Consider the following 27,232-nt stretch of genomic DNA (forward strand, 5'->3'; position numbering starts at 1 on the left):
ACAACAATGAAAAGAATTATAAAATGGTTTTATATCTTGCTATCAGCCATCAAAAAAAAAAAAAAAAAAAAAAATCAATCAATCTGTTTCCACTAGGCTAACACATCAGAGAGAGAGATGTAGTTTAGTCTTTTTTTGTAAAGCAAAAAAAATCCTGTGGCACCTTATAGACTAACAGACGTTTTGCAGCATGAGCTTTCGTAGGTGAATGCCCACTTCGTCGGATGCCTGAAGGGTGAAGCTTCCTTAGCCTGCAAAGCACAGTGAACCCTTTTGGGGCTGGTGCAGGGTAGGTACACCCCATCATAGGACCCTATTGTTATATTACTTATATCCTAAATATAAATTCTTCCAGACTTCCAGGCAAAAAGCATGGTGTAAGATGTCTCTTTTGGTTTACGTCACAAAGCACCAAATATCCTCCCTCCAAAAATCTGTTGTTCATCTCAGGGGAAACCACATGACTGTGGAGGGGGAGGGTAAATAGACAAGTACATGTCTAAAAGAGGAGAAGCTTGCCAACTTGTCCATATTGCACATATTTTCAAAACCCTGGAATCACTAGGTGTAAAAATTAAAGTAACACCCAACATGTCTCAATGAGAGGAGGTCACAGAATCACAGATTATTAGGGTTGGAAGGGACCTCAGGAGATCATCTAGTCCAACCCCCTGCTCAAAGCAGGACCAATCCCCACTTCCCTAAATGGCCCCCTCAAGGATTGAACTCTTAACCCTGGGTTTAGCAGGCCAATGCTCAAACCACTGAGCTATCCCTCCCCCCACTAGGTCATATAGTCCTAGGGCTTACACAATGAGGCTTACACCTGTGATGAACACAAACCAGAAGGATATAAGAGAGTGGTGGAAGGTAGGGATCTCAACCTCAAGATGAGAAGGTCCCTATTCCCTGGATAGTCAAACAAAGGCTGCGCCAGGCCTATTAAGACATCTGATGCCAATTAACTGGTTAAGGCCGTTAGGCTAATGGAGACAGCTGGAACCAATCAAGGTCCCACTCATACTGATCTCCTTCCAGTTCCCTCAGGGAAGCCCAGGTAAAAGCAGCTGGAAGAGAGGAAGTGTTGCTGAAGCCTGAGGTAAGGGTGAAGCTAGAAAAAGGGGACCACATGCAGGGGCAGCTCTAACCATTTCGCCGCCCCAAGCACGGCGGCACGCCGCAGGAGGGCACTCTGCCGGTCGCCGGTCCCGTGGCTCTGGTGGACCTCCCGCAGGCGTGCCTGCGGATGCTCCACCGAAGCCGCGGGACCAGTGGACCCTCCGCAAGCACATCTGCGGGAGGTCCACCGGAGCCGCCTGCCGCCCCCTCGGCGACCGGCAGTGCGCCCCCCCGCGGCATGCCGCCCCAAGCACGCACTTGGCGTGCTGGGGCCTGGAGCCGCCCCTGACCACATGGAAGTGGACCAGGGAATCAAAGCAACTCCAGTGGTGAAGGGGAAGCCGCCAACAGCTGCTAATGTTAGGATCCCTGGGCTGGAACCTGGAGTAGAGGGTGGGCCCGGGTTTCCGCTCCCCCCCATGCTCTTCAGAGACCTCTTTGAGAGGGGAAGCAGACCTTGGTCCAGACAAGAAGCTGAACTGTGCCTACTAGCTCAAAGGAGCAATAGAGACTGTGGGGTATCCCCCCTTCCCACCTCCCATACTGGCCTGTGATGAAAGTAACTTGGTAGGCTGTGACCCTTGCCACTACGCTGAGAAAGGGCCTTAGCAAGCTTCTGAGGCCACTGAATCTGCCCGGAAGCCACCAGTGCAAGCTTGGTTCTTTGTCACACAACTTACCGCAAAACTTGAAAGCTAGACCCTCCCAGCTGCTGTTCTGCCATAACCAGGAGCTAAACCAAGGGGAAATGGGGACAGAGAACTCCATTCTTCCTTACCTTGGATGGACTGCTATCTCCACATTTCCCCCTCCTGCCTGGCTCATACGGCAAGTGCTCTCCTGCCCTTTCAACGTATATTAACAACTGGCCATACCAATTTATGGAATACAAATGATCTCAACACAGAATTCACAAACTCCAGAGAAAGGGAGTGTAGCATGGAAATATTAGAGGAGATGAGGGACGTAACATATTAAGAACGCTACCATGGAAAAACCAGACTAGTTATGAAAGAAAACTGTTATTAAGTTAGTGTTTCTTTAAGTGGCAGTAATTACTTATCAGTAAAGTCTGCACCTCACTGTGGCAAAGTATGTTGAGCAGATGTTTAGGGATATGGGGCCATTTGCAAATGATAGCAGAGTAGGATTGCATCTGGCAGTACTGTCTTGCCAGGATATAAAGATATTAACTTTGTGATGTTATATCATGTCACCATGTTGCAATTATTTTAGTCTACAAAATATCAATAGTAAGTTAGAACCCAACGCATAATTAAACTGAAAATTCTGTCACAACCTTAGCTGTTAACAAGAGCCAACAGATCAGTACCTCTTGTTCAGCCATATCCAACCCTTCCTGAGAGAATAGCCCTGAAAATTTTCAGAAAACAGTACATGCCAGTAGCAAGAAAAGGAAACTAGGAATAGAGACTTTGGGTTCTATTCCTGGCTCTGCTGCTAAGATTCAGGTGTGTCTTTCCATCTTTTTCTGTCACTCTGCGCATTAATATTAACCTAACTCAGAGGGATGCTGTGAGGATATTAATGCTTATAAAGTACTGGCTTGAAAGGTGCTATGTAAGTGTTAAGTACAATTACATAACACCCATATAACGCAGTCATTTGTAACAGACTTGAGTCTGACAATTAATTGCCATTTTCACAGGGAGCACAGGGAGCCATTTTCACAGGGAGCAAGAATCTTGAAATTTGTTACATACTGTTGCTTTTTATGGGCTGAAAATTTAAACTTTGACCTTTCCATTTCAGGTCATCAGAAGCGCATCAGTCTTTCTATGGATTTCAAGTGCTCTTTGAGCTACAGTGTTTGAAAGTGAGCCCTTATGAGCTAGAATCTTGCAAATTGGTAGAACTCATTATTTTGCACCATTGATTAAAGAAAAATAATTTTTAAATTTGACATTTCTATCACAGACCACCAAACTATTTCCTCAGAAATTATTAATTTCTTCCATTACACTGTCATGTTAGGAATAAGGCCTCCAAGTTTAGAGTAACTAAGGTAATCTTAGTTCCTAAGGTCCACAGTTCTATTCAACTTATTTTAGTAAAAAACAAACGAACAAAAAACAAAACCCTGTTGAAGACAACTGAGCGCATCTGCAAGCTCTTAAAGTGGCAGCTATATGAACCAAAAGGGTGGACTGATACCAATAATAATAGCATCTGGTCTTCTTTGCAGGGCCGGCTCCAGGCACCAGCCAATCAAGTACGTGCTTAGGGCGGCACCTTGGGGCGGGGGAGAGCTCGTTTTTGTTTTTTTGGTTCAGCAGGGCGGCGCTGGAGGGTTTTTCTTGTTTGTTTGTTTTTGTTTCGGCGGAGCTTGGAGGGGCGGGGGCTTGGGTGGCGTTATGGGGCGTGGGGGCGGGGGTGGCCCGACCCGGCGCTCGGGGGGGCAGGGGCTTGGGCGGCGTGGCACTCGGAGGGGGCGGGGGCGTGGGTGGTGCGGTGCTCGGGGGGGTTTGGCGGTGTGGCGCTCGCGGGGGGGGTGTTACAGCGGGGCGGCGGTCTTTTTTTTGCTTGGGGCGGCAAAAAAGTTAGAGCCGGCCCTGCTTCTTTATACATCCTACTGGGATTTTAAGAAAACAAGCACTTGCTTTGCATTAAGCAACTAACTAGGATAGCAACTTTGAGTTTTAAGGATGCTAATTTAAATAGAGAATTCTATACTGGGGCATATGTATCAAAATTGCATTGTCTGAGGTACTGTAACTAATGACTCAGTACAGAATGTTCTTGACATTTTGATTTCATTCACCCCCCTTTGCTTGAAGAGGTACCACTAATCATACCCCTTGCTGTCTTATCAATGTGATCCACACCAAGGCCCCATGGCTCCAAGCTAATTGTATTTGTTTCATTTCATTTATTTACAACAGGACAATAAAGATGCTAATTATTTTTACGTGCCAATTTTTAGTAGTCAGTAGCAACACAATTAACTGTTATATTACAGCAACTGCATCAAGGCCAATTCAGACTGAGCTGTTCAGCCTGGATCTTCAGGGGACCCTATATCATGAGAGCCCCACTTTATCAGGCACAAGCTGAGAAATCTCATTGTGATATTCACTGCTTATGACACAAAGCAGCAGGACACTGACTCAGAGCTCTGTGGTGATATATTGAGTCCCCTTAGGAATAAAGATGTTTCTCCTTTTACTGCAATCCATTTGAGCAGATCACAGGTTTGTTCCTCTTCATCTTTGAGGAAACCTCCATCTACTGGTCCCATAACTCCCCCCCCCCAAACACATAACACACTTGTTCTACAATATAAGAACTTATACATATATGGCAGATGATAGAAAAAGAGTGTGTTTGTTTGTGGGTTTTTTCCTGGATATATTCCTGATCACCCTCACCTCCCCACATGGCTGTCAATCCACCCTCCTGTACTTAGTATAGTGGTCTGAGGCCGTTGTGAAGGTGAATCATATTACATGCTAAATCTTGTGTCTTGCAGTGAGTGATCCAAACAAACAGCTTCACAAAGGCCCCAGATTTATTTGAAATGGTCCTGAGCAACATCCTTTCCTAGAACGAGTAGGATGTCATACTTCTTATGGATTTCTCCATGCTTCATTTACTGGATTCAAATGTATCCAGGACACTATCACAAGTTAATAAATAAAATAATATTGAGGAAATGGTGGTAGTTCCACAATTTAATGATGTAATTTTGTTTGCAAAGCTGAGGCAAAGATACAGGTACTGGTACTATTTTACAGCTATCGGGGGATATGGCTACACTGGAAACTTCAAAGCGCTGTCATACCCCTGAGCCAGCAAGTTAGAGCACTATAAAATGTAAGTGTAGACAAGCTCTAAGCTTCTTTGCATTACTTTTTAAAAAAACATGGACTTTGTTCCAAGGAATAAGAATGATTGATAAAAGAGGGCTGTGATTTTGGATGTTAAATGACTGTATAATAGAAGATTTTGTTTAATTCTTGCGGATTTCAACCACCAACATTCAATCGCCTGTGCATTTACTGGAAAGCTAGAGACTTTCTTCTCAGCAGACCATGCCCCACTATTATATTTATTATTTGTATGTGGTAGCACTTTGAGGCCCTGGCACCATTGTATTAGGCACTGTATGAATATACAACAGGAAGATGTTTTCTGACCCAAAGGGTGACTTTTTAAAATGTTCATCAATTTCTTCAGGGACTATTTTAGAATGTCTGCTGTTTTTTCATTCTTTCATTGTCCAAAGAAGTCAGGATATTAATTTCCCAAATGTGACCATAGTGTGTGTGTGTGTGTGTGAGTGAGAGAGAGAATATATAAACATTGGACTTGCTACTAAAGTTAGTGTGTGTGTGAGTGTGTGTGTGTGTGTGTGTGTGTGTGTGTGTGAGAGTGAGAGTGAGAGAGAGAGAGAGAGAGAGAATATATAAACATTGGACTTGCTACTAAAGTTAGTCAGAATTTTCTCTCCTTCTTGCACCTGGTCAATTTTTCCTTATTCTAGCAGATATGAAGAAAAAACAAAGGTAGACTGTTGTTCACCTTTAGGAAGAACTATACAGAAATATTTGGGATGGCTACCTACCATTTTGTTCTCTCTGGACTCCAGCAGCAAGCAAATCTGGCTCCCCAAGGCTTATATCATTGAGCCTGGTCCCTAGACACTCTATGCAAAGATGTTTGCACCACTCCTCTGCCTCCAGTTCTGAAAATAACCATAAACAAAGACATCAGTGGAATTCATGAAATATTTTACTCAAAAGAAGGTACAACATGAAATAGGTCTTTGATCAACAGACTATTTTTATGATTGAGTTACGACTAATAACTTCTGTTTCAAAACCAGCAGAAAAAAACGGAAAAAAAAAATCCCAAACACACTGTTTTGCCTTGATTTATGGACCTTTTCTAAAAAAAGAATCAGGCCATGGCTCCTGAATTGATTAGAAACAGGTGAAAAGTGTAAAAAAGCTCATTTTGCTAGAAATCAACTCACACACCCAGGACAGCCTCCAACTTTTCCCAGTTGCAAAACTCTCTCTGTGTGGGTGACTGGGTCGGGGAAGGCTGTTCAGGAAGTATCTTTCAGCAAGTCCTGCTTGATGGAAATAATTTAATTTAAAATTATTTTAATGTAAAGTTATCTGAAAAGAAACATTATTGTTGCTTTAAATCCATCTTGATTATTAAGATTAACTGGGTGCTTTTGCTTACAGTCCCTAGATATCAATATGATGGAAACTAAGAGAATGGAGCAAACTCATCTCTCGAACTCACATCTTTATTTGTCTGATAAAGTCCAAGTTTAATGACTTTTATAGCACCATACAGTGGCTGTCATTTTTCCTGAGGTAATTTATTTTGTCAAAAATATACGTTTTCTTACAGTACTGAACTGTTCCAGCACCCAGAGGTTCAACAATGGGTTTGTCTTATAAATTTAACAGTAAATAAGACAGATCTGTGAGGAGATGGTAAATGTAAAGCCATCCTGCCTCTCGAACAAACATCTAAAAGAGAAAAAAAATGTGCCCAAATCAATATTGTGTTCATGAATCCAGCCTAATGTCACTATAGTTAAAGGAGGACTTTTATGGAAATACTTTGAAAGCAGTGAGTAAGTTCTTAAGCCACATGTCTCCTGAAGTCAAATTCATGACAGGTGGAAAAAACACAACCCCACTGAAAGGAAACATGAAGGTTTCTTGTGAATGCTCCTTGTCAATCTTCTTTATCAACAAGGCATTTCTAGACTCTGAAGGTTGGGATCCAGATTCAAAATTTCCAAATAGCGCGGTTTAGTTTGGGCCAATCTCTAGCTGCAATCCACTGTGGTAATCAGATTCAGTTCATTTCTTGATTGTAGCTATTACTGCAAGTTGTTATGCCTCAGTGGTGATTAACTTCGACTGTACCCCCACAAAATCAGGCAAAGACAAGGGAAAGCAACTCATAAAAAATCCCTCTCGGAAGAAATATATTTTAATACACATGAGAAACTATTTAGTAAATCAAATCAACATAATGGGAGGCACAGTCAATAGAACGTATGTTGTCAATGCTGAAAGTATACTTTTAATAGTTTAAATTTGGAAACTTTTTGGAAAGTATAAAATATATGGAAATATATGAATCATGAACTTATAGCAAAATAGTTGAAGAATATATTATACTTACATAAACCTCAGGCAAAACCAAATTTTATTGATTTAGGTAAACTGTTACCACTAATTGATAAGATTTTTATGCAACTAAGTAAAGGAAAATACTAAAGTTATGATTACATCAGGCTGTAGTCACATTTATCATATTGTAAGTGTATAAACCATGTTTACACGTTACAAAAACAAACAATTTAATACTCTATAAATATATATTTTCCATTATGGAAATGACTCTGTTGTTGGACTGAACAGCTTTTGCAAGACTGAAGGGCTGTGTGTGTACTTCCAGAAACACAAATGGATTGTCTACTAAGGTGCTGTTTCAGCTTATGCACTCCTAGTATTTTGGGGCACACAGGATTGCCTAGATGGAGCTTTCCCCCTTGACACACACTCTGAAATAACCTTTTTTAAATGGCTACACTCCCTTTGAATCTACTACCACAGTCCCTCTTATAACACATGGATGTATTAGGAAAGTTGTAGTAGATTCCTTTTCCACATCTGCAGAATACCAAACCAGTGCAATTTAGATCAGAATTAGGGCTGTCAAGCGATTAAAAAAAATTAATCGCAATTAATCGCCTGATTAAAAAAATAATTGTGATTAATTACACGATTAATCATGCTGTTAACCAATAATAGAATACCATTTATTTAAAATTTCTAGATTTTCAAATATATTGATTTAAATTACAACACAGAATACAAAGTGTACAGTGCTCACTTCATATTTATTTTTATTACAAATATTTGAACTGTAAAAAACAAAAGAAAGTATTTTTCAGTTCACCTAGTACAAGTACTGTAGTTCAATCTCTTTGTCATGAAAGTTGAACTATTGTGGTGGATCCAAACCTGCTTCCATGGAAATCAGTGGCAAAGTACTCATTGACTTCAGTGGAATCTGGATCAGATTCTACATATTAACTATCGATAAGGGTTAACTTTTTAGTGGCAATCACTGTATGGCATGGCAGAACTTAGCCTGCTTTTACACCTTGTGGAGGCCAAGAATTAATTAATATAGGTTTGAAGGGATCTTAATGTATGTTAGAAGTTAATGTGACCCTGCATGCTGTGAGGTATGTGGTACAGAGAGAATTGTGTGAAGAGTCATTACGACCTTGTGAATTGCAGTCTTGTTTTCTGTTCTAGTATTGCAGACAAATAAGATAGCGAATAGGCTTATGTATAAACAAATGAAAATGTTTATCTTCAATGTCTCCAAGTGCTAACCATTGTCTGCTAGAAAGGTATAAAGATTGTTATGAATTGTTTTCTAATTGAGAGAGATCCGTCCGGGACAAGGGGCAACCCAGTTCCTGACACTCTCTCCCTCTTGTGATCACTAGAGAATTAATAAAGTATTTTGATTTTGCTGCACCTAAACAAAAAGCGAGAACTGAGTTTTTCTTCGACAACCTTCATGCCATATGTTGTAAGGCATATTTTAAGCAGCCATAAATACTCTCAAAATATTCACATCTTAATTTCCTCTAATATTCAAGTATTTTGCTCTGCTATATGAATATCAAAAGGTGAGATCAAATGTAAAGAGACAGGTGGCCCCAATTTGACACTGCTTCTTGCAAGAGAAATGTAACTAGCAGCAGCCTGAAGTCGGTTCTTCTGAAAATACAATCTTGTTAGTTGCAGTTTTCCCTGAGCTTCCAGGTCAGTGGCTGAAGGAATATGCCATTTCTGCTCTAGCTCATAGTTCAGTACCTGCTGCAGTTATATAAGGTGAATTTTGTTTCTCTGTATCCTGATTCACAAGAGCCCAGTGCCATCTCTCAGGAATCAGTACTTCAGGTTAAATTGAAAATGCATATTGTACAGCCCTATAGGCATCAATACTAAAGAATCACAAAAGGCCTCCAAAGTGCTGGGCACACACAACCACCACTGACTTGAAGACGCGAGATCAGTTCCAGTCCAGTAACAACACACTAATGGCTCAGTAGATTTTGTACTGAATTGAAATAAAGATGAGGAAACCTGTTCCCCGCTCTTGTATGAAACTCAGCTGTATGGAGATAAAAGAGCCTTTTCCTTGTACATAATATGAATTTGGTTTATTTTTTTGTGCTTTCCCTAATGCCTGCCTATGTCTAGCTACACAGACCTAAAATGGCTGGATCTTTGACTTGGAACCAATTTCCATATGTCTCACAAAAAGTTACTTCTGCTACCATTGCTCTCCCAGAACTGTTTGTAAGAATTCCAAAACTCATTTGGATTTTCTCATTCAGAATAAGACTGGAAACAAAATTGGGTCATTCAAACCTGGACCTGCAAGATCTTTTTGGAGAAGAAAGATGGGAGCTGAAGAAACACACATGCCAATGTTTACAAAAATATACACAGACATAATAAGAAATCTCTGTGTGGAGGGAGAGGGGGGACAAAGAATCCCCATAGAACTATTTTTTTTAATTGAATTGAGTCACATAAAATAAATTCACAAGCGTGATCTCATTTTTCACTAGTAGATAGCAGTACAGCCTGAAAGAGCAAAAACTGTTTTTAACTAGTACTTCATTTTATAAAAGTATCATAACTTCTGAAGACTTGAGAAAAAAATATTTAATTAAGATTTTAAAATAAATTATGTGACGTTTCCATTAATTAAAGGTATCCATGTTAGTTAGAGAAGGAAGTATATACTCAGAGAACAGTGTGGCAGCTTAAATCAAAATAAGTGATTTAAAGCTACTATGCTGTTTCAGACTTTTGATGACCTTTTTTCTGCAGTGCTTTAAATACATTTCTGGGTAAAAGATCCTTAATAAATAAGTAATGAAGTAAATACATTATTGTCAATTAATGCTACTTATTAAAAGATGAAATGCATATTTTAGGAAGAAAACAGAAATTAGACTTAAAGCATCCATCCACTTTTCCTCTACAGATGCTGAAAGATATGGCAAGGACAGATCTATAAGCAGCCTGTTTGGGTTAAAAAAATCACAGTAACTGCAATTACAAAATAACCAGTCATGTATCTAAGTAGTCACTTGAACATGCAATGGCATGCATCACCCTGGCGATTCCCTGTTCACATCTGAAAGTCTGTACAAAAGTGTCAGCTTAGTCAATATGCTTATTCCTATTATAATGTGTACCATACAACCATTAATCTAAAAATCTCAAGCAATAGTGAAATTAACAAGGCAGGAAAATTGTAGTACAAGGCAAAAGACTTGTCACATTAATGCTACTTCTCATTAAAGTATTTCCCAAAATATATGATATTGTATTCAAGTACAATTTTTCCTTTAATGAACTATGCTGCATACATTTGTATTAGAAAAGAAGAGCATATAAGATGCTATAATTAGGGCCCTACCAAATTCACAGCCATGAAAAATGCATCACAGATTGTGAAATCTGGTCTCCCCACATGAAATCTGGTCTTTTGTGTGCTTTTACCCTATACTATACAGATTTCATGGGGGAGACTAGCGTTTCTAAAATTGGGAGTCCTGACCCCAGCACCACCAGAGCGCGCCCCGCGGCGCGCCGCCCTGCTTGGGGCGGCAGGATTCTTAGAGCCGCCCCTGTTCATAACTATATAAAATGTCAGCCATATCCAGAATACAGTTTTTTTAAAATAGCATTAACACTAGATAAGGCAACACCAAGAAATAAATACTGACAATAATGTGAAAACTTAAATCAAATTTTAAGAAATGCTGTACAGTATTGGGGCAAAATACTTCAGTAGGTCTCCTTGGGGTCACAGTGGGTGGGAAGAAAGGGTATCTTATTCAAACCGTATCTTGACAATATAAGCTAAGGGCTAAGTTTCAGGCCAATTCTTGTAAAAAAAACAAAACAAAACAAAACAAAACATTGGTGAAGGTATGGGAGCATGAGAGGAAATTGTATATTTTATAGACAGTTTTTCTCCCCCCCGCCCCCCCTGGTTAGACATTGGTGCAATTTAGCTATACAACATACTTATTTCTTTTCCTCTAGTTAAAGAATAAATTCTACCATTCTTACTTCCACTGAATAGCACTTACCTCACTGACTAGTCCCATTGAAATGAATGGCGATACTCATGCAGTACCATGTTACTCGGTGTGAGCAAAAGAATTGTGTCTTTAAGGCTAGATTTCCTGATACTATTACTCATCTAGGGTACTACTTTTCTCAGAAAGTAATCCCATTTATTTCAGTGGTACTCTTCTTCAGAGTAGGAACTATGCAATATGAGTAACAGTGGCAGAATACGGCTCCAGTGTTCTTAGGCAAAAAGAAATACAACAATTGTTTGGTATGAATGATACTTTTCCTTTTTAGTGTAAAAGAGTAAACACTACAAGCTGTCTGGAAATAGGCAGAAACACATTTTTATATTGAACATTGTCAGCTACAAGGATTTGCCATAGAAATTAGGCAACTTCCCAGTATCGTCAATCTATTTCCAGTTCTGCAATTATTAAATGAAAAGAAAACAGTGCAAAAGTAAAATAACTGCAGGCAGCATGTATAAAATATGCTTCATGGCAATAATATAAACAACGTCAGTCACATCTCCAAAAAGGGACCTTTCAGCAATGACACACAATATATAACTCCTTTGGGAATTCTGCACCAAAAAAATTCTGTGCACAATATTTAAAAATTCTAAAATATTTGTCAATATATAAATGTGGAGGCTCCAGCCTGGCAGTGGGGAGCATGGAGGTGGGAGATCACCCTGAAGCCTCTCCTCACCCCAGACAGGGACCCGGCAGTGATGCTGCACCTGACCCTGACACAGCGCAAGGGCTGAGCCTGCCCCAGAAACACCCCGGGGTCTTGCCCCTCTGTGCAAGTTGCACCAGGTAGAGACAAGCAGGCTCAGCCCAGCAGGATCCAAGTGTGGAGGGATCTAGGTGTGTGGTGTGAGGCAATCTGGCTGCGGGTGGCACAGTGAGGGATCTGGATGTACATGAGGCTCATTGGAGGGTTCCAGATGCAAGGGCAATTGGACTCTACGGGGGAGGGAGGGTGTCCAGGTGAAGGCAGCTGAGACTCAGCAGGGACAGGTCTGGTTTTGGGGGGGGCTCAGCAGGAGGGTCTGGGTGCTGGGGGAATGGAGCTTGGTGGGGTCAGGGTCTCAGTGTGGAGGGCTGATAAGGGTGATCCTGGTGAACAGGGGGTGGGGATCATCAGGGTGGGGGTTCAATGGGCCTGCTTAGCAGAGGAGCTCCAGCTACAGAGGGGATGATGCATGCTAGACTGGCTTCCCCTGTCCGTTCTCCACTGTCCCCTGCCCCATCCCTTTCCTCTTCCCACTGTCCCCTGCACCTATATCTTCCTCCTTTCACTCCCAGGTGGCCAGGTGCAGAGCCAGCAAGCCAAGACAAATGACCACTCTCCCTCATCCGGGCAGCTCTGCACTCGCAGAAATCAGGGGTGGGGATAGGGAGACAGTGGCACATGCCCCTGTGTACCCCCCATGCCTTGCCTCTGTTTGGGGAGGATGATGCCTCCCCATGGTGATTTACCTCTCCACCCACTGCTCTGGGCGCCAGAAATAATGCATCTGGACTGCTGGGGAGGAGCATGTGACCACTCTTGCGGCTTCCCTTTGTTTCCCCATCATTTTCTACGGAGAAGCAAAGAATTCTGCACCGGTCATGAATTTTGAGTGCACACATGGTGCAGATTTCTCCCACGAATAACATATGTATTGAACACCATTACATCAAGTTACACAGCTACTACTTATGATATGCGGTCAATCGTATAATTTATTTGGCTCAAAATTGTCTTCAACCTGTTTCACATTCAGTTTTCCCCGACAAGGATTTTGTTTCTCTTGGGAGATAGAAGAATCATCTCTTAAATGAATAGGGGAATTAAGTACATTCTATACAAGTCTTAACTGTTTCCTTTCTTCTACTATCAAAGCTTCAAGTCTCATACAAATGAGAATTTGTATTCATACAAACACAGAGTCTTTGACTTATTTAATCCTCAATAACATTTCAAAAAATAAGTCTTATTCTCCAGTTATGGACAAGTGTAATTGTTAAGGGTCAGAATACTGGCAGATAAGATAGGAGGAGAGAATTGCCGTAATAATCGATCTATACAGAAGCAAAGCTGGTGTGGCGAGATGGGGGTACTTTCTATACCATCTATGTAAACCACCACAGATTTAGTGGTGATATCTATGTAATAACCTCACAACTATATAAAAAAAGTATCTTATCATATACCCTTGATAGCCTATGTTAGGATTTGATACCATATTATTTGAGCACCATCCATATAAATCAGTAGAAATAGTGAAGTACCTAGTGGACTTCATGGAGTCTACCTTTTGGGGAGTACATATTCTGCCTGAGGTAGGGGCTTTTACTGTGATTAATTTTCAGAATTTATTAAATCCCTGCCCAACTCCTCCCCCGCCCCTTTTTTTTGTTTAGTTGACAGGAGTTTATTGGGTCAAAGGGCGTGTCAGTGTTGCAAGTGTCATTCTTAGGGTACAAAGACTTTGGAAAGCATCACCTGCACTCTGCCACACAAAATGTTTCTCTCTTTGCTTCCCTTATCCCCAAAATATATTACATTTCACCCAAAATTATGCCGCAATGAGACTCAGAATGGGCAATGATTGCTGCTGAACTGGTGAACCAAAGGTATGACCTCTTGCTATCCATTAGAGCTAGAAATGGGAGCTTCATGACATTAAACAGTTAGGTTCAGGCCCCATTTTCCAATGGCAAAAATATTGGCAGCGTATTGTTTCAGGGTCAATAGTATGCCATCTTATCTTAATACTATGATACATTGTGTGCACTTTTGCTGAGAATAAATTAAGTTTTAGTCATGTAAAATTTTGCATTCATGTAGGTGGTCTAGTATTAGCTAGAGAATGTATTTGGTATGTCTTCTGTTTTATCATGTTTACCCTTGTAATTCTCAATATGCTTCTATTGCAAAATAATACAGAACTTTTAAGTTTCCCTAGATAATAACTATAGACTATATAACCTAATGAATAAATGTCTGCTTACACTGCACAAATACACTGATCAAATCCTGACTGGTTCTTTTGTTAGAAATTCTTAGTATACATCTTTTATTCACATCTTAAATTAATCATTTATCTTTTATTCTCAGTGTGAAATGGATCATTGCATTTTCTACACTAAATTATCTTTTTCATCCAAAAATATTCTAGATTTAATTAAAATATTTACCCTTTTTGTTCAAGCAAGCAAAATATAATATGCAGCATTCTTCCCTCCCCGTACTTTCCTTTTTTAATGAAATTGAACTTTGTATATAGATCAGGTAGTTTTAGATTTGTGGTTTTCAAGGTGAGCCACCTTAAACATGTGACCATCCATGTACATCAGTATTGAGAAGCTGTTGTTAGTTTTTTTAATGAGGACACTCCTAGGTAACGTAAACCTCTAAAACTGAGGGTGAAATCCGGAATCTATTGAAGTCAATAGAAATTTTGTCATTGTCTTCAGTAAGGCCAAGATTTCCTGCAGAGGCCATGACTCAGCAAATCATGTACTTTGCTGAACCAGAGCCTAAATGCCTATATAAAAAGTGTGAAAAGGTGAACCCCATTCCAATCATGTAGCATTTTTCCACCAAGAAAAGCAAAACTTGAGAATTAGTCTGGATGACTGGATATCACAACGGGTGAAAAGGTTTAAAAATTCAATAGTGTTCTCCTGAATTACAACTCAGACTCTTGTTAAATTAGAAACTTGCTATCAAAAGATAGTTCTGATTACAAGTCTTTCACCCTTATTTAGGAGACTGTGGAACTTTCCAAAAATATGAGGAATATTTACATGCAAGAGTGTTCTTCAAGCCTATTTTAAAAACTGAGAATAAAGCAGGAGCAGGGAACTTAGCTCACTACGAGGGGAAAAAAAAGATTATTCACCTTGTAATAACTGGAGTTCTTCAAGATATGTTGTCACTATGTGTAGTGCACATCACATTGTGCATGAGCTTCATGCCCCCGGTGTGAATATTTTTTCCTAGCAATGCAGCCCCACTCTCCTCATACTCCATGAGGAAAGTCCAAAGGGGAATGTCAGTTCTTTCTTACTGCTAGTTTCCACGACAGAATCAGAGGCAGTGGGGAACCTTTCCTTCTTCTTCAAGTGCTTGTCCCTATGTGTAGTACACTTCAGGCAATTCACAAGCCATGTCCCTCTTGAGGAGGTGAGTGCCTGGAGCCCTGTGCCACTACAGAATGCAGGACTGCCCTGCCCAGGGATGCATCTAAGGCAGATGCTTCCACCAGCAAATGATGTCTCGTGCAAGTATGCACAGAGACCCAGCCTGCTGCTCTGCAGATGTCAGTACTAGGGATATCCTTTAGTAAGATTAAGGCTGCCGGGGCTCTTGTCGAGCATGCTCTCACACTGCCCCCATTGTTCAGTTCATAGCAGAGTACTATGTGAGTGATCCAAGATCCACTTTAACATCCTCTGGGCAGAAACAGCCTCTTCCTTTCATCCTCTCCACAAACAAGACAGAGTCTAGGACACCTCTTTGGATCGGCTGGGATAGTGAGTCCTCCCCTTGTTTTTTGTCAAGAGGTCTTGTTATGAGAGAACTGGACTTGAAATAACCACAGCCATTTTGTGTATTCAGCCACCATTAACTGGAAGAGAGAACACCAAATAGTTAGGAATAGTTAGAAATTGGCCTTTGCTAAGAAAGATGAAACAGTTGCACAGCTGCAGTGTTGCTAATAAGAACAGATGAACTGACAAATTCATGAGACTGGGAAGGAGTGTGGATCCCAGGTAACAGTCTCATACCAGGAGAAGGCAGTTAGAAAGCTGAGCTGACAGGCACATCAACAACCCATCACAAGCTTAAGTCCTTGCACTTTCTGTTCACGTCTGAATGCAAACAAGCCTGTGGTCAAGTGACCCTACTCACGAAATAACTCCCACAGGGTCAGGCTGTGAAGTTCCCACCTGTGCTCTCTGAAGACATGTCTGCTGAGGGAATCTGCCAGGATATTTTGAACCCCTGGCAGATGGATGGCAGTCAGGGCAACTTGCAGGGGTATGCATGTGTTCCAGTGGGTGGTGATCTCTTCACAGAGTTGCAAGGGACAGGCCCCTCCCTGCTTGTTGATGTAACAGATCACTGTCACATTGTCCAGTAGCACCAAGACTGATGGACTGACTGCAAATGCAAGGCAAGCAATACTCACAGGCCAGCTGGACCATTGTCCACTCCAGCATGCAGATGTGGAGCATTAACTCCTGAGGGGACCACATTGCTTGGACCACCTACCCCTTCCAGGTGGGTTCCCCACTCTATCAGGGATGTGTCTGTCATCATAATCCTCATTAGCAGTAGGGGACTGAACTGGAGCCCAATGCACACCTTTCCCTTGCCCTCCCAGAAGCCAAGGGACTCCAGGACACTTTGAGGAACCAAAACTAGTGAGTCGATGCCCACTGCGTACACAGTCTGGCAGCAGTTAGGCAGCCCCCTTTCTATGCTTGGTGGTGAGCACAAGGAGAGGAGGGGTGCATGGGTGAACTGAGTGGGTGCTGCCAAAGTGTACTACACATAGAGACAAGCACTCAAAGAAAAAGAGTGTTGAATTGAAATGTAGAAGTCAGTGGTGAGGGGTACAATGAAAGACAATATCCATGGGTCACAATGTGAACTCTTTAAACTGGTGAGAAGGGCTTACTAGCGAACTGACTTATGAACCCACCTGAAGAGTGTAAAATACCTCCTTACTCCCACTTCTGGGCTATCTGCATTGCTGATCTGCACCTGGGGGAGAGAGTAGCCATCACAGGGCCTCTGGCTCCCTTCTGGCATAGGTGGACAGGCAGGGAAGCGGGCAGAGTATTGGCCAATGAAACTGAGCTGCTGCTGAGTGGGATGTACGCTGCACCAGGTATAGTGATGACACAGCTTATTTCTCCTGGAGCAAGAGAGAAACAGGGACTGAACTGTGACTGAGGGCTGGTCTACACTAAGGGGGAAAATCGATATAAGATATGCAACTTCAGCTACGTGAATAACGTAGCTGAAGTCGAAGTATCTTATATCGATCACTTACCCGTCCTCACGGCGCGGGATCGATGTCCAGGGCTCTCCATGTCAACTCCGCCACCGCCGTTCGCGGTGGTGGAGTTCCGGAATCGATAGGAGCGCGTTCGGGGATCAATATATCGCGTCTAGATGAGACGCGATATATCGATCCCTGAAAAATCGATCGCTACCCGCCGATACGGCGGGTAGTGAAGACGTAGCCTAAGAGTCACAACTGTGTTTCTAGTGTGCCTCTGGAGTAATGCAATTATGCACTGTCCCTTCCTTAGGTCTCATGGTAACAGACAATATAGCGCAGAAGTAGGCCACTGAAGTCAATGGGACTAGTCATGTAAGCAACTGCTTTCCAGTATGAGTAAAGGATTCACAGTCTGGCCCTAAATAATCTCCTTTTATGTTGTTCATTTGGATTCTAGGCTGAACTGTTTATAAGACTTAAGACCTGAAAAAAGGGGCGAGAGCCTAGAATAAAAACTATATTCTGTTAGTGAAATGCAAGTCAATATTCTCCCATCTTCGCAGTACAGAAAACAACGTTCTGAAGATGGTATGTACAGCTAACATAACATCTTGAAAGGTGTTTTAATTTAACAAAAACAAGTGGTGAGAAAATTGAACATTGCCATTTACAAAACACAGAGACATTTGGCTGCACTGAGTCTCAATATACACTTGACAGATGAGTGGAAGGACAATAAACTTATTGTTTGTAATGCTTTTGTTTGCTCTCTGCATTTATACTTCTTGAGAAAATGGCTTTCAATGCTTTTCTCCTGTCTGCTTGTCAGCCATGGCCTAGTTCTATCTTCAGGGGGAAAAATAAGGAACAGGAAGGAAAAAAACACCTTGCAACAAAAAATCACTTCTTGATTTTGAAATATGTGAGGGCAACTCAGGTTTTGTTGACTTATTTATAAGATATATATTGGGCATCTAGGTTTTCTTTGGCTCATGGCATTAGAAATAGCTGCAGCAACAGCAGCTCCTAGATTACTGAAGGTGAGTGAGCAGCAGGGTTCTCTTCTTTTTTCAGAGTCAGATAAGGGCTTACCCACACAAATCTTTCTTCTCATTCTCAGAAATCATCTTGAAACATGCCTTGGCATAGAATCCTTGGAATCTAGTAATAGAGATAAATCAAATGGTTTAATTTCTATGTGTTGAAAGAAGATCTCATTAAATAGCTACTGCAGGTGCAGCGGAGGTCCAAGGAGCTGTTTCAAAGATTTGTATCTGAAATGCATTTGCACAAAGTTTGCCTACGTCACTCACTGTTCTGGGTTTGATGTGGATGTAAAACAGTAATATCTTAAAAGATGGCTAATATTTAGTCCCTAAGAAATCATAACCTTTTAAATTTAATTTAATACAATTCATATATATTTCTGAACTACTTTCATTACCGGCAAATGCAATTTCCTTGGAGGATTAAAGTCCTTATCTAAGCGAGAGGTAGGAGGAGGAAATCATATTAGCTTAAGATATTGCTCAGAGAGTTTTTATACTTTATTAATTTAAAGTATTCCCTATACAATCAATGTGTTGTTAATAATAAATTATTTGATATTGTCTCATATCCCAAAGACAAATATATACATATTTAATATTTATATTTTAATATTTAAATATATAAAATAAATATTGGTGTGCATTTGCATGCAAATATGTTCACTTTTTTACAAATTTACTCCCCCACAAAAAATAACCAAACATATTTTTCTGTGTAAAAACACACACACAGACACACACATTCCTCCCACCCTGCTCAAAACCCATGTCTAAATTGAAGATGATGGGTAAGAGAAGCGGAAAGCATGCTACACAAGAGTTGAGAAAGGGGAAATTTTGGCCAACAAAATTGAAGCAAGCCCATACTCTTCTATGAAATGCCCTGTGTTATACTGGAGGTCAGACTAGATGGTCATGTACTTTCTAGCCTTGGAATCTACGGGATATTCAATACCATGAAAAACAGATAGCACTAAGACTTGTCAAAAATGTCCTCAACATTTTTTTCCTATGGAAAATTAGATTTTCAACTAAATGAAAATTTTTGCACAAAGTGTCTGCTTAATTTGAAAATTTTCAGTTTTTCTGAAGAAAAGTTAATCAGCCAAAAAAAGTTGGGTTTTGATTTCTGAAAACTAAAAAAAAAAAAAAAAGTTTAAGCAAAACCTGTGAAAAATGTTCTGCTGAAGAAAAGAAACCTATTTTTCAACCAGTTCTAGATAGCATCTTAATTTTTGAGATTTATCTGACACCCCTTGTCATAGGTCTCACCCCCTCTTGGAGCTGTTGGGTTCCAATATGGGGACCTGCATGGATTTATCTAAACTTAAATCCTAGTTTAGATCTGGTAAAAGCTGCCACCACCCAATAATGTACGTGTATTGGGACACAGTCCTTCCCCCAAAATCCTCTGGGGAACACAGATTCAATCTCCCTGAATCTCTACACACAGGGAAGCAGCCCACTTCCCCCCTCCCTCTCTCCTAGCCACTCTGGAGAGACTCACACCGATTCAACCCTGTGAATCAACCTCAGGAGGAACTCACTCTTCCCCCCTCACCTTCCCTTGAATCTCCACAAGAGAAGGAATTAACCAAGTCCAAAGAAAAGAATTTATTAAAGAAAGAAAAAAGTACACTATCTCTGTATTACCAAGATGCAAAAATACAGGGTCTAAACTTATCAATCTCTGGAGAGAATCCCCCCTCCTTTCTTTCTCAGTAAAAGCAATAACAGTACAGAATTAAAGAAATTCTATAGCAAAACACAGAATTGCAAATACAGAAATAAAAGTATAAGAATACTAGTTCCTTGCTAATACTCACTAGCTTGAATAGAAGAATTTATTGCAGAAACCTGGGAGGACTTGATTAAGATGTCTGGACTCTCTTAACTCCCAAGAGAGACCCTCTAAAAACAAAGAACAGAAAAAAAAACTTCCCTCCAAAGGGATTTGAAATTATCTTGTCCCTGATTGGTCCTCTGGTCAGGTGTCCACAGGCACTGCTTGTTAACCCTTTACAGGTAGAAAAAAAAACCTTAACCCTTAACTAACTGTTTATGACACCCCTTCATCTTCTCTTCCCTACAATGGGACCACCTCATAGAACCATAGAATATTAGGGTTGGAGGAGAGCCCAGGAGGTCATCTAGTCCACACCAACTAAATCATCCCAGCCAGGGCTTTTTCAAGCTGGGCCTTAAAAACCTCTAAGGATGGAGATTCCATCACCTCCTTAGGTAACACATTCCAGTGCTTCACCACCCTTCTAGTGAAATAGTGTTTCCTAATATCAAACCTAGACCTCCCCCACTGCAACTTGAGATCATTGCTCCTTGTTCTGTCATCTGCCACCACTGAGAACAGCCGAGCTCCATCCTCTTTGGAACCCTCCTTCAGGTAATTGAAGGCTGCTATCAAATCCCCCCTCACTCTTCTCTTATGCAGACTAAATAATCTCAGTTCCCTCAGCCTCTCCTCATAAATCATGTGCCCCAGCCCCCTAGTCATTTTCGTTGCCCTGTGCTGGACTCTCTCCAATTTGCCCATATCCCTTCTGTAGCGGGGGGACCAAAACTGGACACAATACTCCAGGTGTGGCCTCATCAGTGATGAATAGAGGAGAATAATCACTTCCCTCGATTTGCTGGCAATGCTCCTACTAATAATGCCCAATATGCTGTTGGCCTTCTTGGCAACAAGGGCACACTGATGACTCATATTCAGCTTCTCATCCACTGTAATCCCCAGATCCTTTTCTGCAGAACTGCTGTTTAGCCAGCCACCTGTGGTCACCATATTCAGATAAATATTCCAACTGAAATATAGGACTGCTTATCTGAGTAGTTGGTCACTAACTGGACCACAGCAGAAGGGTGAAAAGCTGAGTTGTCCCTACCAGGATTTGAACTTTTCACTGAGGCAAAAAAGCACCGGGGTATTATCTGCAGGAATCTTCCTTCCAAACTTATTGAGAACAAAAGTGCTCCAATACTATTTAGTAAAACTATGAATTTCAGAAATTCTCAGACTTACTGCTTCACAAGAAGTCAAGACCTGTTCCGTGCTCTACTGCCCTTAAAATATTTTGTTTTGTAGACTCCATTAATCAACAGTAATTATTCAAAAGCTTTCCAAGGTTTACTATTTATTTTTGTGCCACCTACAATCTATCTTTGTTCTTCCATAGCTTCTTAAGGGACCTGTTATAAAAAGGGGAGAAAGTGGCTTGTAGTGGAGTATAGACTGACGAAAAATAAATATATAAACAACTTTATGTCACCTATTGACACAAGTGGTTGGTCTAGTGATGAGCTCTTAGTTTTCTCTCTCCTTGCTAACAGTCTATACCTTTTAATCTTCAGTAAGAGGCTCACATTGCTCTCCATTCTCCCTTCTCTCTTCACAAATGCCTCACTGATGGTTATAATTTAGCAACTAATGACTGATAAGTGGAAATATTTATCTGACATCTATTCCAGCCAGTCCATAGCTCATTGAGGGCTCTTGATTGTACTAAACACAACACTTCAGCTGCAACCATCCCCTGAAAGCTTCATCCCAAGTTCTTTCAGTCACAGAACCACTAAGGAATGTTGCTTGATTACATGAGAGGCAAACTCTGCAATAGCTAGGCCCCTGCCCATTATAGGCCATTTGTAGAATGAGTCAACTGGAGCTTCCAGGTGACATTCACTTCCAGCCCCAGCCAGAGTGCATTGCTGAAATCCTACATGGAGCCATCAAAATATTTTGTTTTGACTTGTATATTAAAATATTAAATAATACATATTTTTAACATATATAAATATTTAAAATATAAAAGCCAAAACAAAATCAATTGAAATGATAATGTCAACATGAAATATCTTATCAAAACAAAACATTTTATATTATTTAAGCATAAGAAGAAAGTTGAAGTGTTTTATTTTAGCTTTTACCCAGTGCAAATTCATCAACATAAGACACATTCCCATTGATTTTGACAAAACTGCATTTTCTGATGAAAAGCTGTTCTGTCAGAAATGTTTCAACCAGCTCTCTCTACAATATACCCAGGGCCTTGTAGAAAATATACATTTTTTTCTTCTAATCTTTTTCTCCTATTGTGTCTTACCCAGGGGTGAAAGTAACTTAAAGGACTTACCGGTATGCCAGAGTCCTGAGCAGGAGGTGGCGTGGCCTCAACCAGAAGAGGCGGGGACTTTAAATATCCGGGTCCTTTAAATCAAAATTTAAAGGCCCAGGGGCTCTAGCTGCGGCTGGGAGCCCCAGGGCCTTTACATTATCCTGGAGCTACCAGCTGCAGAGGCGGCTGGGAGCCCCGGGGCTCAGGGCTGATTTAAAGGCCCCGGGGCTCCAGCCACCGCTACCGCAGGGCTCTGGCAGTGGGGCTCAGACGGCAATTTAAAGGGCCTGGGACTCCCCACAGCGGCCGGCACCCCGGGCCCTTTAAATCGCTGCCGGAGCCCTACCGCTGCTACCCTGGGGCTCTGGCAGCAGGGCTTGGGTGGTGCTTTAAAGGGCCTGGGGCTCCCTGCAGCAGCCGGAGTCCTGAGCCCTTTAAATCGCCAGCCTGGGGAAGCCGGTCCAGTCTGGCACGACATACTGGCTCTTGCTGGTACACCGTACTGGACATACCAGCTTACTTTCACCTCCGGTCTTACCAGAACTAGACAGAAAACTTAGGTCTTTCGTTTCTGAAAGAGGATATGACTACAAAATACTAGCCCAATATGACACACAAAGAATTAAATATGTATATGCAATTTTGAAAGTGTTCACGCTGTTTGCATAAAGCTGGGAATAGTGTATAGATAACCTAATGGAAAACAACTTTTTATTAATTTGATAATTTATATATTATTATTTCCAGCGGTACTTAAAAAGAGGACTGGAAGAAGAGCAGTCAGGCAGCAGAGGCCTTTGAAATCAAGTATAGTTTTAACTGCTGCTGTTGATGATAAAATTAAAAATAAAACCCCTCTTCTCACTTGCCAAGCAAATAATCTCATGCCCCTTGAGTACAAAGCATGATAGCGGAAACAGCTCTTTCCTTGATACACATAGAATTTTTAACACAGGATGTGGTCTCTTGACAGGGTGGCCAGCCAGCTGTTCTGATTTGACCTGATTAAGACATCTCTTATAGGGATGAGCAGTATGTCCTCATCTGGGAAAATGGAACACCACTGAATGTTCTCTTATCCTCTAGAAATCCAAAAATCTACTAATCTCATTTGACAGGAGGTAGTGGATTAGAATATTAAATACATCAACATGAATTTAATAAAGAGAAGGATAATATAAAAAGTAATCTACATGCGAACAAGCATTACACTTAATTTTGTGTTTAATGTAATGGAAATAGAAAACTATGTACACAGAGAGACCCCCATTTGGCAAGCTGGAGCAAAATCTTTAAATTAACCATATTGTATGACTAACTGATTGACCCTACTCACTCTGAGTGCCATGTTTTCAGGGACCGTTCATTAATGAAATTGTACAATTTGTGCACTCCTCATTTTGCATGCACAAAACCCATTGTTAAAGTAGATTGATACGGGGGGGTGGAGACTCACACTGCACCAAAGAGAATGGAATTTTGGGGGAGCACTGCTTACCCAGGCCAGGGAAGGGATTGGGTACTGCATGCTCTCCCATTCCCCCTTAATTTAGTCCCTGACAAAGCACCCAGATTTGTGTTCACAAACCAGGTAGTAGTGTATAAAGAGGGAAACGTGTGTGTGCACAATAACTCAATTGCTTTAAGCAAACATAGGATTTTACATAAACGAACTGACACAAACACAACTTTTATTTTCCTTAAATGGAAGTCTATTGAAAACACAGGCCCATGGATAGGTCCCTATCAAATTCACGGTCCATTATGGTCAATTTCACGGCCATAGGATTGAAAATTGATACATTTCACATTTTCAGATTGTGTTGTAGCCATGGGTGTCCCAAGATGGGGGATCGCAAACCTGTTGTAGGGGCTCATGGGATTGCCACCCTCACTTCTGTGCTACCTTCAGACCTGGACTCTGAAGCCAGCACCTCAAGAGTTTCCTGCAGCCGCAAGAGGTTCCTGGAGGTGGAAGTGGGTCTGATCTCTCACACACTGCTAGAAGCATCCCAGCTAGGGGCTCCCAGCTACTAGTCCTCGCTGGCTTGGGAGGGACAAGACTTGCTCTTCCTCTACACGGCTGTTCTTTGCTCTCCCGGCTGCAGAAAGCTCCGTACCGCCCCTTTCCCCCCCGAGCGCACACACACATACTCACTTCCTGGCCCCATCACTCCACAGCCACAGGAGGAGAGGCAATGTACAGGGTGCACCCCCCTTCAAGATGCAATTATTAGCTTGTTTCAATAAAATAAAGTAAGGTCATGTGAACTTGACAGGCTTTATTGATTGATACTTTATAGCAGCAAATAACACTCAGGGCTCAACTCCCTGATTGGTAGATATGGGTACCTGAGAAAGTTTTTTAAGGGGAGTGATCTCAATTGGTAGCCTCCAACTTGAGAACCACAGCTTTCAGTTAACAAAAACAAGTGGAAAAAAAGTTCTGGTTTCAAATGTCATTAATAGAATGTCAGCATGGAGCATCCAGTAACTGTGCGGTGTCTTTCTTCATTCTCTGTCTCTGTGCTGAAAACACCTGTCCGTTTAGACACTGCTCTCTCTGCATCCATGGAGTTGATTAGAACTGTCAGACAGCACCAAGCTAGCTTTGCAAGATGGGGGATTTTGCCTTCCACTGAGTTCTAAAACTGTAGCACAAGCAAACTACAATCCACTATTTTCACAATATTTTTGTAAGCAGGCATCTCCAGCCTACAATTCTTATCAAAGTCAGGAACTGCATTAGGCAAGGTTAAATCCACCATCAACAGGTGCATTTGTGCAGGGTCAAAAATATGCACTGCTACAGGTTGTTGAAAATTTTGAGCTATTTTTGCTACATGGCTTGACTCTTCCCCATAGCAGTCTGTGCTTCTTTGCCATGCAAGAAAACACATGCTGAGCACTGGCATTTAACTCGGCATTGTCAGAGTGATTTTCGTTTGACTGTGCTTCCAGTCCAGAACAGTACATCCATTACTTTGTGGTACGCTTGGTGGATTGTGACATGCCAAGATTCAAACCAAGTGATTAAGTCCATGAGTCCTGTGGCATGTTTGGCAACGAATTGAACTTCCTCATTCAGCTGAGCATTGTTTAGAAGCGTAGACAGTTCTGTTAAAAACTGCCTTTTGGGTGTCTGTGTCAGCTCTTATGAGACAAACTCAGAGTTGTACTTCAGGTGAGTTGCGTGGAATTGTATAGCTCAAAACCAGGAATTCCAACAAGTAATTACTGGCTCTGGGGGAAGTGCAATTTTTTGTTCCCCATTTCAGTCATGTCTGCAATGTGCTGCCTGTAATGAAGTCTGCGGCTTGGGCAGTGTTTAAAGATCTTTTAATGTAGCTGCCCAGTTTATCAACTTTACCAAACTCACATCTCCACAGCTCACTGACAAAAGAAATTATACGTGCATTATATGTAATATGGACAGCATTGGCATTAGACCTTGGAGAACAGATTTGAAAGATTTTGTCATGTAAGTTGAATTGTCACTTATGAAAGCAGATATTTTGTCAAAGTTTGCCCTTTAATTTGAAACGGTTTTAATTATCACTTGAGAAACTGTAGTGTAGTTAACAGCATCCAAATAAATGCAATTGGCAAGCACTGTTGTTGGCTTTCCTGTCTGTATGTCTTTGGCCGTGTCAGAGGTAAAATCAAATAGAACATGCAGTACATAGTGGTCTTGCTCATCTGTTGACTCAGCTGAAATAACTTCAAAAAACTTACATGAGTTAATTTAAGTTCATCTCAAAATGTGTAGCAAAAACCTTTGGAAGGTAGTTCTGCTGGAGCTTATTCGCACTTGGTAAGTAACCGGTGTTTTGAATGAACTCATGCAGCTTTGGATGATCAAGTTTTTCCAACGGTATATTAGCACTTGCAAATACATCCACAAATTCCACTCTAGCTAAGTGATGGGTCTCAGAGCTCTCTGTCGTCTTCTTAAGAAGACAATAAATTATTTATTTATTTATTTTACTTTTTGTTTCCCAGCAATGTGCTATCTGCAGCCCTCTTTCTGCTTCTATGGGTTTCCGAGTCTAAGTGGAGCTGAATCATTGTCACAGATGTGTGATCCAAGGAAACACACTGCAGCTTGTACAAAATACACCATTGGCATGTAAAATTTGGCTTCCAAATTCTTTCACAGGGTCCACTGCAGTAATGATTGTAGAGGTTTTTGACTTACTTTAAACACTCATTTTCAAGTAATTTCACTTGTCTTCTGGTAGGCTGCCAATTGAGAACACTACCCTCCAAAACTTCCCCAATGTCCATATCTACCAGTCAGTGAGTTGAGCCCTGAATGTTATTTGCTGCTGTAAAGTGTCAATGAAAATATCCTGTCAAGTGCCTCATCTTTATTTTTATTGAAATGATCTAATAATTGAATCTAGAACGTGTGCGTGTGTTTGGGGGGGGGGGCAGTTCCCTGTACAATGTCCCCTCCCCAGGGAGCTGCAAAGGGAGAGGGACAGGAAGTGAGTGGGGAGGAGGGGGTGTGGAGCTATCTGCAGCTAGGAGAGGTACCCAAGACCAGCCCTGCAGGGAAAGAGCAAGTCCTGTCCTGCCCCAACCCTGCCCAGACAAGCAGCTAGGAGTCCCCTTCTGGGGCGCTCCCAGCACCCACAGGGAAGATTGGATCCAACTCCACAAGCCTCCTCCAACTGCAGGAACCTCTGGGGCTGCTGCCCAGTCCCAGAGCATCCTGCAGCAGCGGGAGGCACCTGG

The 27,232-nt window shown here is 41.4% G+C and overlaps 1 protein-coding gene across 5 annotated transcripts in view; it reads right to left on the reverse strand.

Annotated features, from left to right (window-relative positions):
* The window catches only part of DOK6 (docking protein 6), a 395,394-nt gene that overhangs the window by 171,537 nt on the left and 196,625 nt on the right, over nucleotides 1-27,232 (reverse strand). For all 5 annotated transcript variants that reach the window (XR_005593900.1, XM_039523835.1, XM_039523833.1 and 2 more), the window contains one exon: nucleotides 5,705-5,824. Coding sequence is in view for 4 of the 5 variants with exons in the window: in XM_039523835.1 (XP_039379769.1) it covers nucleotides 5,705-5,824 (120 nt within the window). In the remaining variant the exon portion in view is untranslated. The remainder of the gene's footprint in view (nucleotides 1-5,704; nucleotides 5,825-27,232) is intronic.

The sequence above is a fragment of the Mauremys reevesii genome, linkage group 2, assembly GCF_016161935.1.
Source record: "Mauremys reevesii isolate NIE-2019 linkage group 2, ASM1616193v1, whole genome shotgun sequence".
Classification (NCBI taxonomy): domain Eukaryota; kingdom Metazoa; phylum Chordata; order Testudines; family Geoemydidae; genus Mauremys; species Mauremys reevesii.